This window comes from Anolis sagrei, chromosome 3 (assembly GCF_037176765.1).
Source record: "Anolis sagrei isolate rAnoSag1 chromosome 3, rAnoSag1.mat, whole genome shotgun sequence".
In the NCBI taxonomy this organism is placed as follows: Eukaryota; Metazoa; Chordata; class Lepidosauria; order Squamata; family Dactyloidae; genus Anolis; species Anolis sagrei.
In genome coordinates, this window is record NC_090023.1 from 160,291,118 (window position 1) to 160,307,831 (window position 16,714).

Consider the following 16,714-nt stretch of genomic DNA (forward strand, 5'->3'; position numbering starts at 1 on the left):
TTTCACAACTGGATGGTTGCTTGGCAATCAGACATAGAAGTAATTCCACAGCTGAAACTTTGCTCCCTTGCCCTCAACTACCTGAAAAAAATAACCATGAGCTGATTTCTTCCGCATGAATATTTCATCTACTTAGACTTGCTGCCATGTTCAAATTTTACAGCTCATTATTCATTATGATAATAGATACATAACTTTAGTTACAATTCTGATTTTAGGTCTTTGTGCAAGATAGCTGCACACTGTACAAATTATTCCTGATGAAGACTTTGGTGCTTGTTTAACCATGTTGGTTCAGCTTCACACCATTCTGTTGTCAGTGTCTTCCATTTATAACCCTCCACTTGCATTTTCCTACCAATTCTTCTATCTGTTGTGAAGAGCAAGATGGAACACCTGAAAGGCTTTCTTTGATTCATGGTGCTAAAAAGTCATCATGGAAAATTACCCTACAGCCATGGGGGAAGCAACTCTGGTGGGCCAGAGAATCAAATTTCTTCCCCTGGAACATGCCTAGAGATCACAGAAACTACAAAAATCCAATAGGATGGTGACAATGGTGATTGGAGGAGAGAGAATAAAACTGGAAATGTCTGGAAGTCTATTTGTAGTTTTAAAAAATGTGTAAGTGTATTGTTAAACTGTGTGGGAGACTTCTTTAACTCTATTTGAAATGTGAATTGCCATTTTTGGATGTTTTGTTTTTGCAGAGAAAATGGCAGTGTAAGGCAATGTTTCTCAACGTGGGGGTCGGGACCCCTGGAGGGGTGGCGAGGGGGTGTCAGAGGGGTTGCTGAAGACCATCAGAAAACGCAGTATTTTCTGTTGGTCATGGGGTTTCTGTGTGGGAAGTTTGGCCTAATTCTATTGTTGGTTGGGTTCAGAATGCTCTTTGATTGTAGGTGAACTATAAATCCCAGCAACTACAACTCCCAAATGTCAAGATCTATTTCCCTCAAATTCCACCATTTGGGCATATTGAGTATTTGTGCCAAGTTTGGTCCTGATCCATCATTGTTTGAGTCCACAGTGCTCTCTGGATGTAGGTGAACTAAAACTCCAAAACTCAAGGTCAATGGCCACCAAACCCTTACAATTCTTTCTGTTGGTCATTGAAGTTCTGAGTGCTACGTTTGGTTCAATTCCATTGTTGTTGGAGTTCAGAATGTTCTTTGATTGTAGGTGAACTATAAATCCCAGCAACTACAACTCCCACAGGACAAAATCCTGTGTATTTGTGGTATTTGTGCCAAATTTGGTTCAGTCAATGAAAATAAATTTGGTTCAGTCAATGAAAATAAACCTGATATTTACAGTACAATTGATAACAGTAGCAAAACATACAGTCATGAACTAGCAATGAAAATAATTTTATGTTTGGGAAGGTCACCACAACATAAGGAACTGTATTAAGGGGTTGTGGCATTAGGAAGGTTGAGAAACACTGGTGTAAGGAGTCCAGAGGAATTGGATATTTGAAAAGCAACATGGTGGGGAAGGGTTCATTGTGGCACCCATTGATTACTCTTTGCACTCAAGGACATAAAGGTGTACAATTTCCAGTGACCCACAGAAGTGTACTGACATATGTATCTCTTGTAATGTTTCCAAGGCATCACTCTAACCATTTCCATTCAATTAAGATGGGTAAACTCTGGAGAACTCTGAGCTTGTTTCTCACTGCAAAGAACAGTTGGGGAGGGAGCTCCAGAGCTAGGGGGCCACCATTGAGAAGGCCCTCTCTCTTGTCCCCACCAACCATACCTGAGACAGGGATGGGAGTGAGAGAAGAGCCTCCTCAGATGATCTTACAGATCGTATTGGTTCATAGGGGAAGATGCAGTCACGAAGATATGGTCACGAAATACTGCTGATCTACAATCTGTGTTTTTATCTGAGTAGAGAGATGAGCATTAAGAGGCCCTATCCCATTTTGAGGAGACATCTTTACCTGAAGAAGGGGAAGAGGTGGGATCCATTTGGAGTCCAAGGTGGCAGCAAGTCCTGTCTTGGAGCAAGAGGAGGATGGCAGGAAACAACCTGGACCATCACATGCTGACCTTTGAAGAGGGAGAGTTGGAGGCTAATCTAATTCATCCTATGCAACATTGTTAACAAAAGCAAAATAAGGTTTTAATCTTAAAATAAAATTGCTAAGATAATGTGAGCTATGCTGAATTCCACCTGGCTATGAATTAGAACAGCCAGCACAATGTGTGCCATAAAAACAACAATCAAGGTGGTCAGTTGAAACATTCACACCTAGCTCCAGCAGACAAAAGTCCTTTGTCACAACCTGGTATTTCCACAGATATATAAACCCATTTTCCTACTTCCAACAGACCTCACTACCTCTGAGGATGCTTGCCATAGATGCAGGCGAAACGTCAGGAGAAAATGCCTCCAGAACATGGCCATTTAGCCCGAAAAAACCTACAACAACCCAGTGATTCCTACCATGAAAGCCTTCGACAATACACCAGCTCTGTTGTTTTCAGCATCATGATAGTCCCTGCTCCTTAGTTTCCAAAACCTTGATTGGCTTTTAGATTCTTTCCATCACTTACTTCCTGACCAGCATGAACTATGTTTTGTGCTTAGATTTCAGACTTTGACTCAGTCAAATGCTCTTTCATTTCCTCTGTGCATAACTCTAGGCTGGCTAGAATTCTTGTTTTGTTTGTTTCTCAAAGCAATAAACATCCATATATATTTCTCCATGCCTTCAGAAAGAGCTTCAGCTAAGGATAATGTGTTTCCTCTGAATGATTGTCTGAAGGAGATAATGGGCTAGATGAGGGGGGGAAATGAAATTGAATCCAGACAAAACAGGTGGTTGCTATAAAAGATGATAATCTAGGGATATTTTTGTGTCAGGAGTGACTTGTAAACTGCAAGTCGCTTCTGGTGTGAGAGTATTGGCATCAGGGGACACCCTGATGTTTTACTATCCTGTGGAAGCAGCTCTGATGTCCCCTTATGGGAAGCAGGAGTTGACAGATGGCAGCTTACCCCACTCCCAGTCCTGCCAGCACAAGGGTTTAACCTATTGTGCCACTGGGGACTCCTAATCTAGGGATGGAGGCATGTCAGTTCTGGGTGGGGTTACACTCCCCTTGGAAGACTGTGTTTGCAACTTGGGAGTGCTCCTGGATCCTTCTCTTTAAATGTCAGTCCAGATAAATGTGACTGTCAAGAGAGCTTACTACCAGCTTTGGCGGATCTACCAGCTGTGCCCCTTATTAGATTTGGAGGACTTGAAGATGTATTGTTGAAGGCTTTCATGGCTGGAATCACCAGGTTCTTGTGGGTTTTTTCGGGCTATAGGGCCATGTTCTAGAGGCATTTCTCCTGACGTTTCGCCTGCATCTATGGCAAGCATCCTCAGAGGTGGTGAGGTCTGTTGGAATTAGGACAATGGGTTTATATATCTGTGGAATGGCTGGGGGGGGGGGGCAAAGAGCTCTTCCCTGCTGGAGCTAGGTGTGAATGTTTCAACTGACCACCTTCATTAGCATTTGAAGGCCTGGCTGAACCTGGGGAAATCTTCTGTTGAGAGGTGTTAAGATGTGCCTGGTTGTTTCCTCAATTGGGTCACACTGTCTACAGAAAACGCACACACACAAAACTAATTCTTGGCTTTCCGTTTTTCCAAATGAATTTTTTGATGTCTTTATTCCAACTTAACGGAAAGGAAGGAAAATGGAGGGCTCGCAGTTCCAGATTTGAATCTATACATCGAAGCAACTGCATTGATCTGGGCTAAGGATTGGGCAACGTTAAAAAAGAAAAAATTATTGATATTGGAGGGTTCAGACTTAAGAGAAGGGTGGCATACTTACATTTGGTATAAGGGGAAGAAGAATGAAAAGAACTTCGGGAATCATTTTATTAGATCTATGATCTTGAAGACATGGGAGAAATACAAATCTAGGCTGTATAATAAAACTCCACTATGGGTCTCCCCCCTGGAAGCAGGTCAAAGAAGATGCTCAGGGTGGCATGAGTGGCCAAAGTATAAAGACTTACTAAAAAAAGAGGGGAATGATCTGATCCTTAAAACTCAGGAGGAATTGATTACGGCGGAACAAAAAATCTCATGGCTGGAATATTGGTCTATAAAAGAAAAATATAAAAAAGATAAAATAATTGGTTTTAATCAAGAAAAGAACTTCTGGGATAAAATAATGGACTCCAAGAAAAAATTAGTGACAAAGATATATAGGAAATTGCTGGAATGGAAACTAGAGGCTAAAGGAGAAAAGAATTACAAAAGAAGATGGAATGAAAACATCAGGAGGAACATTAGGCAGGAAGAATGGGAAAAAGTGTGGAGAGAAAAACTAAAGTACTCCCAAGCCACAGATCTAGAAGAAAATTGGCTCAAAACAGCACATCGCTGGTATATGACCCCCAAGAAAATTGGAAAAGGGAACAAAAATTACAGCTCAAGTTGCTGGAAATGTAAAGAAGAAGAAGGGTCATATTTTCATATCTGGTGGACCTGTAAGAGGGCCAAAGAATATTGGAGAATGGTACAAAAAGAATTGCAAGATATTTTAAAAACCAACATACCATGGAAGGCAGAATTGTTCTTATTGGGCATACATGACTTAAAAATAGAAAAAAATACAGACAAAATCCTATTCTTGATAACAACGGCTGCAAGAATTTGTTATGCTAGAAGGTGGAAACAAGGAGAGATACCAGATGAGAACGAAAGATTAACGAAAATTCTAGAAATAAAAAATATGGACAGACTCACCTTTCTGATAGCAAGAAGCAAAGGGGTTAAGATGAAAGAAACACACTGGGAAGAAGTGATGGATTACTTCAAACAAAAAAATAAGAAGATTCTGATCTAGAAGAGAAGAAAGAGAATCAAGCAAAACAGACACAAACAAAAGAAGACGAAGAGAAGGGAATATGAAGGAAAAGTAAGAAAGAAGATTGATGAGACCTTACAGAAGACCTCGGGAAGTCAACAACATCTCTCACTTTGTTTTCTGTTTTTAAATAAGAGGTGGTGGGCTCTCACTCTACCCCCTCCTTTTTTTTTTCCCCCTCCCCTAACCCAGCTCCCTTACCCCTTCCCTTTCCTTATCCCTTCCTATTTAGCTATCATGCACTATTTTCGGGGACTTTCTTAAACTAAAATTCACCGTGTTTTATCTCTCATTAGCTGGTTTTTAGTTATGTAAAATGGAAATTTAATAAAGATTATTCACAAAAAAAAAGAAAGAAAACGCACACACAGAGATAGATATCTACATAAAAACTCCATCACCCAAGTCAAAAAAAGAAGCACCATTAAAGCCTTGGCAGACCGTGCAAAAAGAATCTGTGAACCCCACCTCCTCCAAGATGAACTGAACCACCTCAACTGGGCTCTACAGGCCAATGGATACACCACCTCAGACATCAGAAGAGCTGCAAGACCAAGAACAAGCCACAAGAGTAAAGTTGAAGATCCACCCAGAGGAAAAGTGTTCCTGCCATACATCAAGGGAACCACTGACTGCATAGGGAAGCTGATGAGGAAACACCACATACAAACAATCTACAAACCCACCAAGAAAATCCAACAAATGCTACGTTCAGCAAAGGACAAGAGGGATCCTCTCACCTCTGCAGGAGTCTACACAAAAAAACCCACAAGAACCTAGACTTGAAGATGGTAATGCATGGACTGGTAACCTCAAGGTTGGACTTCTGCAATGCACTTTACATTGAGCTAGCTTTATATCAAGTTTGGAAACTCCAGTTGGTTCAAAATATGGCAGCCAGATTCATTACAGAAACATCCAGGAGTGAACATATTACACCTGTCCTAAAGTCACTCCACTGGCTGCCAATTCATTTCCAGGCAAAGTATAAGGTGTTGATATTGACTCTCGTCCCCACCAGACACATTTGTGAGAAAGGCGGGAGTGAGGGCCTCCCCAGAAGATCTTAGCATTCTAGATGGTTCGTAAGGAGAGTTACGTTTGGATAGGTAAGTTGGACCGAAACCCTTTAGGGCTTTATAGACTAAAGCCAGCACTTTGAATTGTGCCTGGAAGCACAATGTATATATGATCTGGGCGGGGTGGTCCAACCTTGGTCACCTCTAGGATGGATTACTGTAATGTGCTCTACGTGGGGCTGCCCTTGAAAACGGCTCGGAAATTCCAACTTGTCCAAAGAGCAGCGGCCAGGATGTTAACTGGTGCTCCCTACAGAGAGAGGTCAACCCTCCTGTTCAAGGAGCTCCACTGGCTGCGGTTGATCTTCCGAACCCAATTTAAGGTGCAGGTGCTTTCCTACAAAGCCCTGAACGGTTTGGGACCATCCTACCTGCGTGACCGCATCTCCGTCTACAAACCCACGCGTTCACTACGCTCATCTGGAGAGGCCCTGCTCGTGATCCCGCCTGCGTTTCAATCACGGTTGGTGGGGACACGAGACAGGGCCTTTTCCGTGGTGGCCCCCCTCTCTGGAACACTCTCCCCAAAGATCTTAGACAGGCCCCTACATTGGCAGTCTTCAGAAAGAACTTGAAGACCTGGCTGTTCCGATGTGCCTTTCCCGATTAGGAAATCTCCAATACCAAGTCCCAGAAGCACTTTATTTGAATTAAGATTGCTGCACACTGCACACTGCACTTGCCCTATAAGCCTTATATACCACCTGTCACATCAGCACTTTTAATCCTGTACCCTTTACTCTGGCCTGGCCCAGTTTTATCGTGTTCTGATGTATTGTTTATTGTTTGTGGTTTTGTTGTTTTAATACTGCTTTAAATGTTTTTAATTTGCTTAGGTGTTGTATTGTTATGTTGTGTATTGAGGCCTTGGCCCTTGTAAGCCGCATCGAGTCCTTCGGGAGATGCTAGCGGGGTACAAATAAAGTTTAATAATAATAATAATAATAATAATAATAATAATAATATCTTGTAAGCCACTCTGAGTCCCCTTTGGGGTGAGAAGGACAACATATAAATGTCGTAAATAAATAAATAAAATCTACCTGTACAGTTAAACCCCAGCACCTTGGATAGCTCCTTTGACATCTGTCATTAAACCCAGAGTTGAGCCTGCTGTTTGCATTATAGCCCCACTGCTGAGGGGAAAAACTAGAAGAAGGCATAAAATAACTTTCTATGATACCACTTAACGAAACAGTAACTATAAATTAGCAAAGAGGAAATGCCAGACAGTGGATAAAGAACAATGGTACAGGACTTTCTTAAATATGATTTATTTACTTTATTTATTTATCGTGTCATCAGCAACCAGACCATTGTATTACATTTCTAACAGAACAAAACAAACAAACAGATACAAAAACAAATTTTGCAAACTTGGTAGTTGATTAAATGTCCTTTGACCAGTATCTGGCCACTTGGAGTGCCTCTGGTGTTGCCGCAAGGAGGTCCTCCATTGTGCATGTGGCAGGGCTCAGGTTGCATTGCAGCAGGTGGTCAGTGGTTTGCTCTTCTCCACACTCGCATGTCGTGAATTCAACTTTGTAGCCCCATTTCTTAAGATTGGCTCTGCCTCTCGTGGTGCCAGAGCACAGTCTGTTCAGTTCCTTCCAAGTCGCCCAGTCTTCTGTGTGCCCAGGGGGGAGTCTCTCATCTGGTATCACCCACGGATTGAGGTGCTGGGTTTGAGCCTGCCACTTTTGAACACTCGCTTGCTGAGGTGTTCCAGCGAGTGTCTCTGTGGATCTAAGAAAACTATTTCTTTTGATTTTAGTAGTTGACGTACTGGCTGATACCCAAACAAGGGATGAGCTGGAGATGTCACTGCCTTGGTCCTTTCACTATTGGCTTAAATATGATGACACGGGGAAAAAGTGAAGACCAATAAATATATATAATATTCTTTTAAAAGGATCAATTCAGCTAAATATCCATTGGTTGGTTTGCTTGTTTGGTTGCATGCTGCAAGCCCAGTGTGGAACACATCTCACCATGCTAAAACAGTGGATGTAGCTCTTAATGAGACATGCCGCATTATCACGGGGTGTATGCGCCCTACACCACTAGAGAAATTACACTGTTTAGCTGGTATTGCACCACCTGACATCCACCAGGAAGTAGCAACCAATAGTGAAAGGACCAAGGCAGTGACATCTCCAGCACACCCCGTTTGGGTATCAGCCAGCACGCCAACAACTTAAATCAAGAAATAGTTTTCTAAGATCTACAGAGACACTCACTGGAATATCTCAGCAAGCGAGAGTCCAAAAGTGGCAGGCTCAAACTCAGAACCTCAATCAATGGCTGGTACCAGATGAGAGACTCCCTCCTGGGCACACAGAAAACTGGGTGACTTGGAAGGCGCTGAACAGATTGCACGTTGGCACCACAAGATGCAGAGCTAACCTTAAGAAATGGGGCTACAAAGTGGAATCCACAAAATGCGAGTGCGGAGAAGAGCAAACTACAGACCACTTACTGCAATGCAACCTGAGCCCTGCCACATGCACAATGGAGGACCTTCTTGCAGCAACACCAGAGGCACTCCAAGTGGCCAGCTACTGGTCAAAGGACATTTAATAGAATACCAAGTCTGCAGACTTTGTGTTTTGTCTATCCATTTGTTTGTTTTAATGCAATACAACTGTTTTGGTGAACTCCTGACTCGATAAATAAATAAATAAATAAATAAATAAGCTAAACATTCCAAACATGGTAGAATCAGCTTGCTTCAGTAGCTTCCAAATCTATAATCAATTCAGAGGCTCCTGGCCAATTTTAAGGAAATAAAGGAATGACTGGAACTGTGCTTTGAGGTTTTTGTCTGTAGGGTTCCTAAGGGAGGTCACAGTCCTGTTATGAACAGTTGGTAGCGCATTATCTATTCTATAATTATCCTTCTCAAGAGGGACATTTCTTTCATTCAGAGCACTGCTATCTCAAAAGCAAAATGTTGCTTAGGCAGAATCATGCTTACTTTGATCTGTATTTTTAGAACATGAATAGCAATATTTCTACTTTGGAGTTACCACTGAATAATTAATAAATGCCATTTGACAAAAAAGGAATACAGACATAATATTCTTAGTGGTACTACTAGCAGCAGCAACTTAATGTCCTAATACCAATCATTGATATATAGCAATATAGTACTATTCATGCAGGCTTGGGGGAAATTCCAAAGTTTAAAGAATTTTGATTTAATAAGGTAGAGGGAAAAACCTTAACCCTCAAATTAGGATGTAAGGACCTCTTTGTCTCAATTCTGTTGAATATTCTATGGATTCCATAGCACTTACTTTCATTTTTTCTTGTTCATATCAGGTTATAAGGCTTCATATTTGACTGAACTTCATCCTGAAATCCATCCAATTTTAATACATTTTTCAAAATTTGTTTATTTATTTATGCAGTATGCTTAATTTACATAATTTTCCTGGTTGACTCAAGTATGTTTCTATACCGTGATTGTGGCGCAGCTGGCTGAGTGTCAGCTGCATTAAGATCACTCTGACCAAAAAGGTCATGAGTTCGAAGCCAGCTCGGGTTGGAGTGGGTTTCCAACCAATTGTGTGTAGCCTGTTGTCGACCTTTGCAACCCGAAAGACAGTTGCATCTGTCAAGTAGGAAAATAAGGTACCACATGAAAGTGTGGGGAGGCTAAATTAACTGATTTACGAGGCCATAAAGAAGACTCCAGCAAAGCATTCCAGCGGGGAAGCGTGCGGGGAATGCGGAAGTGCTTCATCAGCGTCGCAGATGGACGATGAAAGCGACAGCTCCCCTGGTGGTGAGAAAAAAGTGAAATAGCCTCTGTGTATGTCTGTATATGTTTGTATGTCAAAAATTGGCATTGAATGTTTGCCATATATGTGTACACTGTAATCCGCCCTGAGTCCCCTGCGGGGTGAGAAGGGCGGAATATATACCTTGCCAATAATAATAATAATAATAATAATAATAATAATAATAATAATAATGTGTCAAGGAAAGCCAAGAACCTGCTTTAATTGAAGTCAGTAATCAAAAACTTCTCAAAGCACAGCAGGAGAAGATCTGGTTATGGATGTTGCAAAAAAATTGCACAAACGGATTACAAACAGAGGCACAACTCTGTGGCCCAGATGATTCATTGGAACATATGTCACAAGCACTACCTGCCAGCAGTAAAGAATTGGTGGAATCATAAATCTGCAAAGGTCATGGAAAATGAACATGCAAAAATACTGTGGGACTTTCGAATCCAGACTGACAAAGTTTTTGAACACAATACACCAGACATCACGACTGTGAAAAAGAAAAAAGTCTGGATTATTGATGTTGCCATACCAGGTGACAGTTGTATTGAGGAAAAACAACAGGAAAAACTCAGCTGCTCTCGAGACCTCAAAATTAAACTGCAAAGGCTCTGACATAAACCAGTACAGGTGGTCCCAGTGGTCACTGGTGCACTGGGTGCCGTGCCAAAAGTTCTTATCTGGCATTTGGAAACAATAAAAATCAACACAATCACGATCTGTCAACTGCAAAAGGCCACCTTGCTTGGATTTGCGCGCATCATTCAAAAATACATCACACAGTCCTAGATGCTTGGGAAGTGTTCGACTTGTGATTTTGTGATACGAAATCCAGCATATAGATCTTGTTTGCTGTAACATGCTGTGCTTTTGTATTAGCAAAATATTAATAATAATAATCTTTATTTATTCCCCCACCACTATCTTCCCGATGGGGACTCAGGGCAACTAATATGAGGCCAAGCCCAAAAATGCAATACAGCACAATAAAATGCAGAAAACAAAATGCAGAAAACAAAAAATTACATCAGAAAATAATTACAGTGGCATTCAAATCACCCCTGACAGATGGCCATCCAGCCTCTGTTTAATAGCTTCCAAAGAAGGAGCCTCCACCACACTCTGGGGCAGAGAGTTCCACTGCTGAATGGCTCTCACAGTCAGGAAGTTCTTCCTCATGTTCAGATGGAATCTCCTTTCTTGTAGTTTGAAGCCATTGTTCCGCGTCCTAGTCTCCAGGGAAGCAGAGAACAAGCTTGCTCCCTCCTCCCTGTGGCTTCCTCTCACATATTATTTATATATGGCTATCATATCTCCTCTCAGCCTTCTCTTCTTCTAAACATGCCCAGCTCCTTAAGCCACTCCTCATAGGGCTTGTTCTCCAGACCCTTGATCATTTTAGTCACAGTCCTCTGGACATTCCAGCTTGTCAATTTCTCTCTTGAATTGTGGTGCCCAGAATTGGACACAATATTCCAGGTGTGGTCTAACCAAGGCAGAATAGAGGGGTAGCATTACTTCCCTAGATCTAGACACTGTGCTACTATTGATGCAGGCCAAAATCCCATTGGCTTTTTTTGCCGCCACATCACATTGTTGGCTCATGTTTAACTTGCTGTCCACAAGGACTCCAAGACTGGAAAAGTTTTTCCTTGTACAAGTTCTCCCAGAATACCATGCTGTTTAAAGAATTTGGAATTTTAAAAGCAACTTTAACTCTCCATTCCATATACCCATTTCCCAATTTTTCCTCCTTCAACAGCCAGCAAATTTCCAGAAACAGTTACAGCCAATGGACATAAAAGAAGTGCTGGGGCACAGTGAGAAAAAAAACCTGCTGTTCCCCCATAACAGATAATTTAAGAAGCTTTGGCTTACAGCATTTCTCTAGCTTTTTATTAAGTGATAGCTCCAGTGAAAACACTTGGATAATTTGACAAGCTGAAGAGATAGCAGATGTCTTGGAGGAAAGAGGCATGTGATGGGTCTTGGGAAGAAGAGCCCTTTAGCTAAAATGTGCATAGAAATTCATTTCAGTTTCTCAAGGTTCAGCTACCCTTTTCTTACTAGCACAGCCTTCTGAATCCAACGAGGCTGACTCCCAAAAAAATTGCCTGGCTCTTAAGTTTGCAAACCCAACAAGAAAGGAGAGACACTTGAGAATCACAAGGGGAGGAAAAGAAAAAGAAAAAAAATAAGAAAAAGAGGAAAATAGCTGTCAGAGTGCCTAAATTATTTATTATATGTGTGAAATAGCAGAAGTGAAAAAGCACATTGTTGTTCACGAGAAAAGCCCTAAAGACAAAACTGCAATTCTGGAATGTGATGAGCTTATTAAACAAGAAAATCGATTTTCTTGTTCATTGGAGAACTTTTTCAATTTTTTGGCTCAGTCTTTTCAAACATGGAATCATAAATTTGGAAGAGTAGAGTTATCTAGTCCATCCCCCTGCCATGCAGAAACAATCAAAGCACTTCCAACAGATGGCGATGTACTGAGGATGGAGCACCACATTTGCCATCACACTACGTTGTGTGACTTCCGGTGGAAGCCCTGCTCCCAACTGGGATGGAAGTGTCATCTGCCATAGCTCTTCACACTTTCGTTGGCCTTCCCATCCTGTTATTTAAATGCCTAAGAATATTATCCTTCCAGCTGTGACCTTGATTTGAAGCGCCCCTTGCACTTTCCCTGGGCTCTCTCTAAGAACAATTGCACATTCCCTGATCCCTCTGCACTCAGCACTTTTCTTTCAGCCATGATACTGTTTCAAAATGTGTAATGTGTTTGTAATGTTTCTCTGATGTTTGTGTTTGATTTTATTTTGTCTTGTTTTATTTTATTGTGTGTGTTTTAATCTGTAGTTTGAGCTTGTCCCCTTGTAAGATGCCCCGAGTCCCTTCGGGGAGATGGTGGTGGGTTATAAAAATAAAGTTATTATTGTCGAAGGCATTCATGGCTGGAATCACTAGGTTCTTGTGGGTTTTTTCGGGCTATAGAGCCATGTTCCAGAGGCATTTCTCCTGATGTTTCGCCTGCATCTATGGCAAGCATCCTCAGAGGTAGCTCTGAGGATGCTTGCCATAGATGCAGGTGAAACGTCAGGAGAAATGCCTCTAGAACATGGCTCTATAGCCCGAAAAAACCCACAAGAACCTAAAGTTATTATTATTATTACTGACCCAAAAGCACAGTATGTCACAGCAAACGAGATCTATATGCTGGATTTCGTATTAAAAAATCACAAGTCGAACACTTCCCAAGTGTCTAGGACTGTGTGATGTATCTTTGAATAATGTGCGCAGACTCAAGTAAGGTGGTCTTTTGCAGTCGACAGATTCAGATTTTGTTGATGTTTATTGTTTCCAAATGCCGGCTGAGATCTTTTGGCACGGCACCCAGTGCGCCAATGACCACTGGGTCCACCTGTACTGGTTTATGCCAGAGCCTTTGCAGTTCTGTTTTGAGGTCTTGATAGCGGCTGAGTTTTCCTGTTGTTTTTCCTCAATGCGGCTGTCACCTGATATGGTGACATCAATAATCCAGACTTTTTTCTTTTCCACAATCATGATGTCTGGTGTATTGTGTTCCAAAACTTTGTCAGTCTGGATTCAAAAGTCCCACGGGATTTTTGCATGTTCATTTTCCACGACCTTTGTGGGTTTATGATCCCACCAAATCTTTACTGCTGGCAAGTGGTAGTTGTAACTTCTTCTTCTTCTTCTTCTTCTTCTTCTTCTTATTATTATTATTATTATTATTATTTGAAACACAACAAAATGCATCCACAGCAGACAAGATCACTCTGCTAGCTGTTGTATTGGATCACACGTCAGACACTTCCCAAGTGTCTAGGACTGTGTGATGTATCGACGAATAATAATAATAATAATAATAATAATATTATTATTATTATTATTATTATTATTTATTTGATCAGTCATATGACCATTTCAAAATAGAACACTTTGTTAAAAAAAAACAAGGCAAAAAGGTGAGGACAGCAGCTGACCTTCTATTTATCGGCAAATAATGCATGCAGATCCCAGTAAGGTGGCCTTCTGCAGTGGGCAGACAGTAGTTTTGTCAGCGCCAATTGTGTTTAAGTGCAGGCCAAGGTCTTTAGGTACTGCACCCAGTGTGCTGATCACCCCTGGGACCACATTTACTGACTTGTGCCAGAGTTTTTGCTTGGCTTGTACCAGTCTATTATTGCTGTTGTTGTTGTTGTTGTTGTTGTTGTTGTTGTTGTTGTTCTTGTTCTTGTTGTTAGATGCTTCCTGTTGTTAGATGCTTCCTGCAGATCCTCTGCAGAATAGTGACACTTTCCCCATGTGATGGGGAAAGCATCGCAGACAGAGAGCTGCACATGGGGCAACAGATTCACCCCACTGCCCCTCTCTTTTTGCAACAAAGCCAAGCAAAGCTGGATGCTTCATCTGGTCTTTGTGATGCGGCTCTGAGTCTCTGGGGCAGCAAAGAACAAGCTTGCTCCCATCTCAATACAACATCCTTCCAAACTTTTAAACATGGATCTCACATTCCTTCTTAACCTTCTTTTCTGCAGACTAAATATACCCAGTTCCCTGAGCTGCTTCTCATAGGACTTCATTTCCAGAAATTCAACCATTTTGTTTGCCTTCTTCCGAACATGTTCCTGCTTATCAATATCCTTCTTGGTCTTGTGCCCAGAATTCAACACAGAATTTCAAGTGATACCTGATAAAGCAGAATAGAGTACCACTGTTATTTCTCTCAATCTAGATATTATATCTCTATTGATGCAACTTAGAGTTGCATTGGCTTTTTAAGCTGCTGAATCACATTGTTGATTTGTGTTAAGTTTGTGGTCAACACAGATGAATGCCTTTTTACATGTACTGTTGTCAAGCTACTACCTCATCAGATGGGCTGATTTGCCTTTCATACACTGCTCCCCCTCCATTTTCAGCACGGAGCCCTTCACACGATGCACAGACCCTTCTGGTTGGGTTCCATACCAAAAAGGAAGAGGAAGCAGCGCATCCCACCACCACAGCAACACGGGAGCCTTCCTGTGCTGCCCTCTCTGCAATGAGGGGAAGTCAGGTGGCAACACTTCCCTCCAAATTCCTATATTTCATTACTGCATTTTTAAGTTAAGCTGAATTGATCCTTTTTAATTGCTCTATTTCCATGCTATTTTCTATGCTACTATACGTTTCTATCCACCTTATTGGCCACCCTATCCTTTAAATAGTTTCGCATATTGGCCCCCTCCTCCCTCCAAAAATGAGTCTGTTGTTGCTTTTGATGCTTGTTTATTATTGTTTATGCTGTTTTTATGCTATTTTAATATGTTATTGTTCTGTTTTTAATTGTATGTTGTCTTGGGCTTGGCCCCATGTAAGCTGCCCTGAGTCCCCTCGGGGAGATGGAGGCGGAGTAGAAAAATAAACTTCTTTCTACATGGAACACTTTGAAAAACAAGCCCTGGAAACAGCAACAAAAAAGCCCACGATATGGTTCAGATATGTGGACGACACCTTCAGCATTTGGAGCCATGGAGAAGAAGAACTCAACAGGTTCCTGGACCATCTCAACAGCATCCACCCAAACATCCAGTTCACCATGGAAAAAGGAAATAAAGGAAGACTGCCTTTTCTAGATGTCCTAGTCATCCGTAAACCAGATCAACAGTTAGGACACACCGTTTACAAAAAACCCACACACACAGATAGATATCTACATAAAAACTCCAAGCATCGCCCAAGTCAAAAAAAGAAGCACCATTAAAGCCTTGGCAGACCGTGCAAAAAGAATCTGCGAACCCCACCTCCTCCAAGATGAACTGACTCACCTAAACTGGGCTCTACAGGCCAATGGATACTCCACCTCAGACATCAGAAGAGCATGTGGACAATTTCAACAGAAAGGAGGAAACCATGAAAATGAACAAAATCTGGCTACCAGTATTAAAAAAAACTCTAAAATTACAACAGCATAACAACAGAGAGGAAACAAACAAGGACATCTAATCACCTCTCAACAAAAAATTGCTCCAGGCACTGCCAGGCAATCAAATGCTAATCAAGGCGGCCAGTTGAAACATTCACACCTAGCTCCAGCAGACAAAAGTCCTTTGTCTCACCCTGGTCATTCCACAGCTATATAAACCCTTTTTCCCAGTTCCAACAGACCTCGCTACCTCTGAGGATGCTTGCCATAGATGCAGGCGAAATGTCAGGAGAGAATGCCTCTAGACCATGGCCATACAGCCCGAAAAAACCTACAACAACCAAGTGATTCCGGCCATGAAAGCCTTCGACAATACAATAAACTTCTTCTTCTTCTTCTTCTTCTTCTTCTTCTTCTTCTTCTTCTTCTTCTTCTTCTTCTTCCATAGGAAGAGGGGTACAATAAGGCAGCTCCATGCCTCCCCCCACCAGCCAGGAACCCATGGATTCACCTTTTTGATGAGGTCATTATCTGTGTATTTCTTTTTCTATCCTTTTTTTTAATTTTAAAGTAGACATATTGCGCCTTCCCAACTTCTGCACTCAATAGTCGCAGAAGGCAGATAGATTTATCTTTGGCCAAAATTAGTGACTATTTGAAAAAAATATTTTGTTTACTCCACATGTTTCTCATGTTTTACAGGAGATCTGAACAGCTCTTTGGCATTTTTGTCACATCTATCAGTTGTTATCACACGAAAAAGCAGGTACAGATAACTAAAAGGCTTTCTTCAAAGTTTGGCCTTTTATGCTAACAAAAAATGGAGGGGAATAAACATTGTGCCTTGTTTATAATGTTAATTTTTCTTACCATAACCAGGGGTGGCTCAACCCATTATGCAAAGTAAGCATTCACAGTATAGTTGATTTTGCCCAGGGGCGCTCTTGAAGTGCTCTTGGGGGAAAATAGACCTTGACATATGTGAGTTGTAATTACTGGGATGTATAGTTCACC

At 41.5% G+C, this 16,714-nt stretch overlaps 1 protein-coding gene across 1 annotated transcript in view; it reads right to left on the bottom strand.

Annotated features, from left to right (window-relative positions):
* Nucleotides 1-16,176, bottom strand: part of OPN4 (opsin 4) — a 92,782-nt gene extending 76,606 nt beyond the window's left edge. Inside the window, exon 1 of the mRNA XM_067466253.1 lies at nucleotides 16,077-16,176. Coding sequence (XP_067322354.1) covers nucleotides 16,077-16,176 — 100 coding nt within the window. The remainder of the gene's footprint in view (nucleotides 1-16,076) is intronic.
* Between the last annotated feature and the right edge of the window lie 538 nt (nucleotides 16,177-16,714).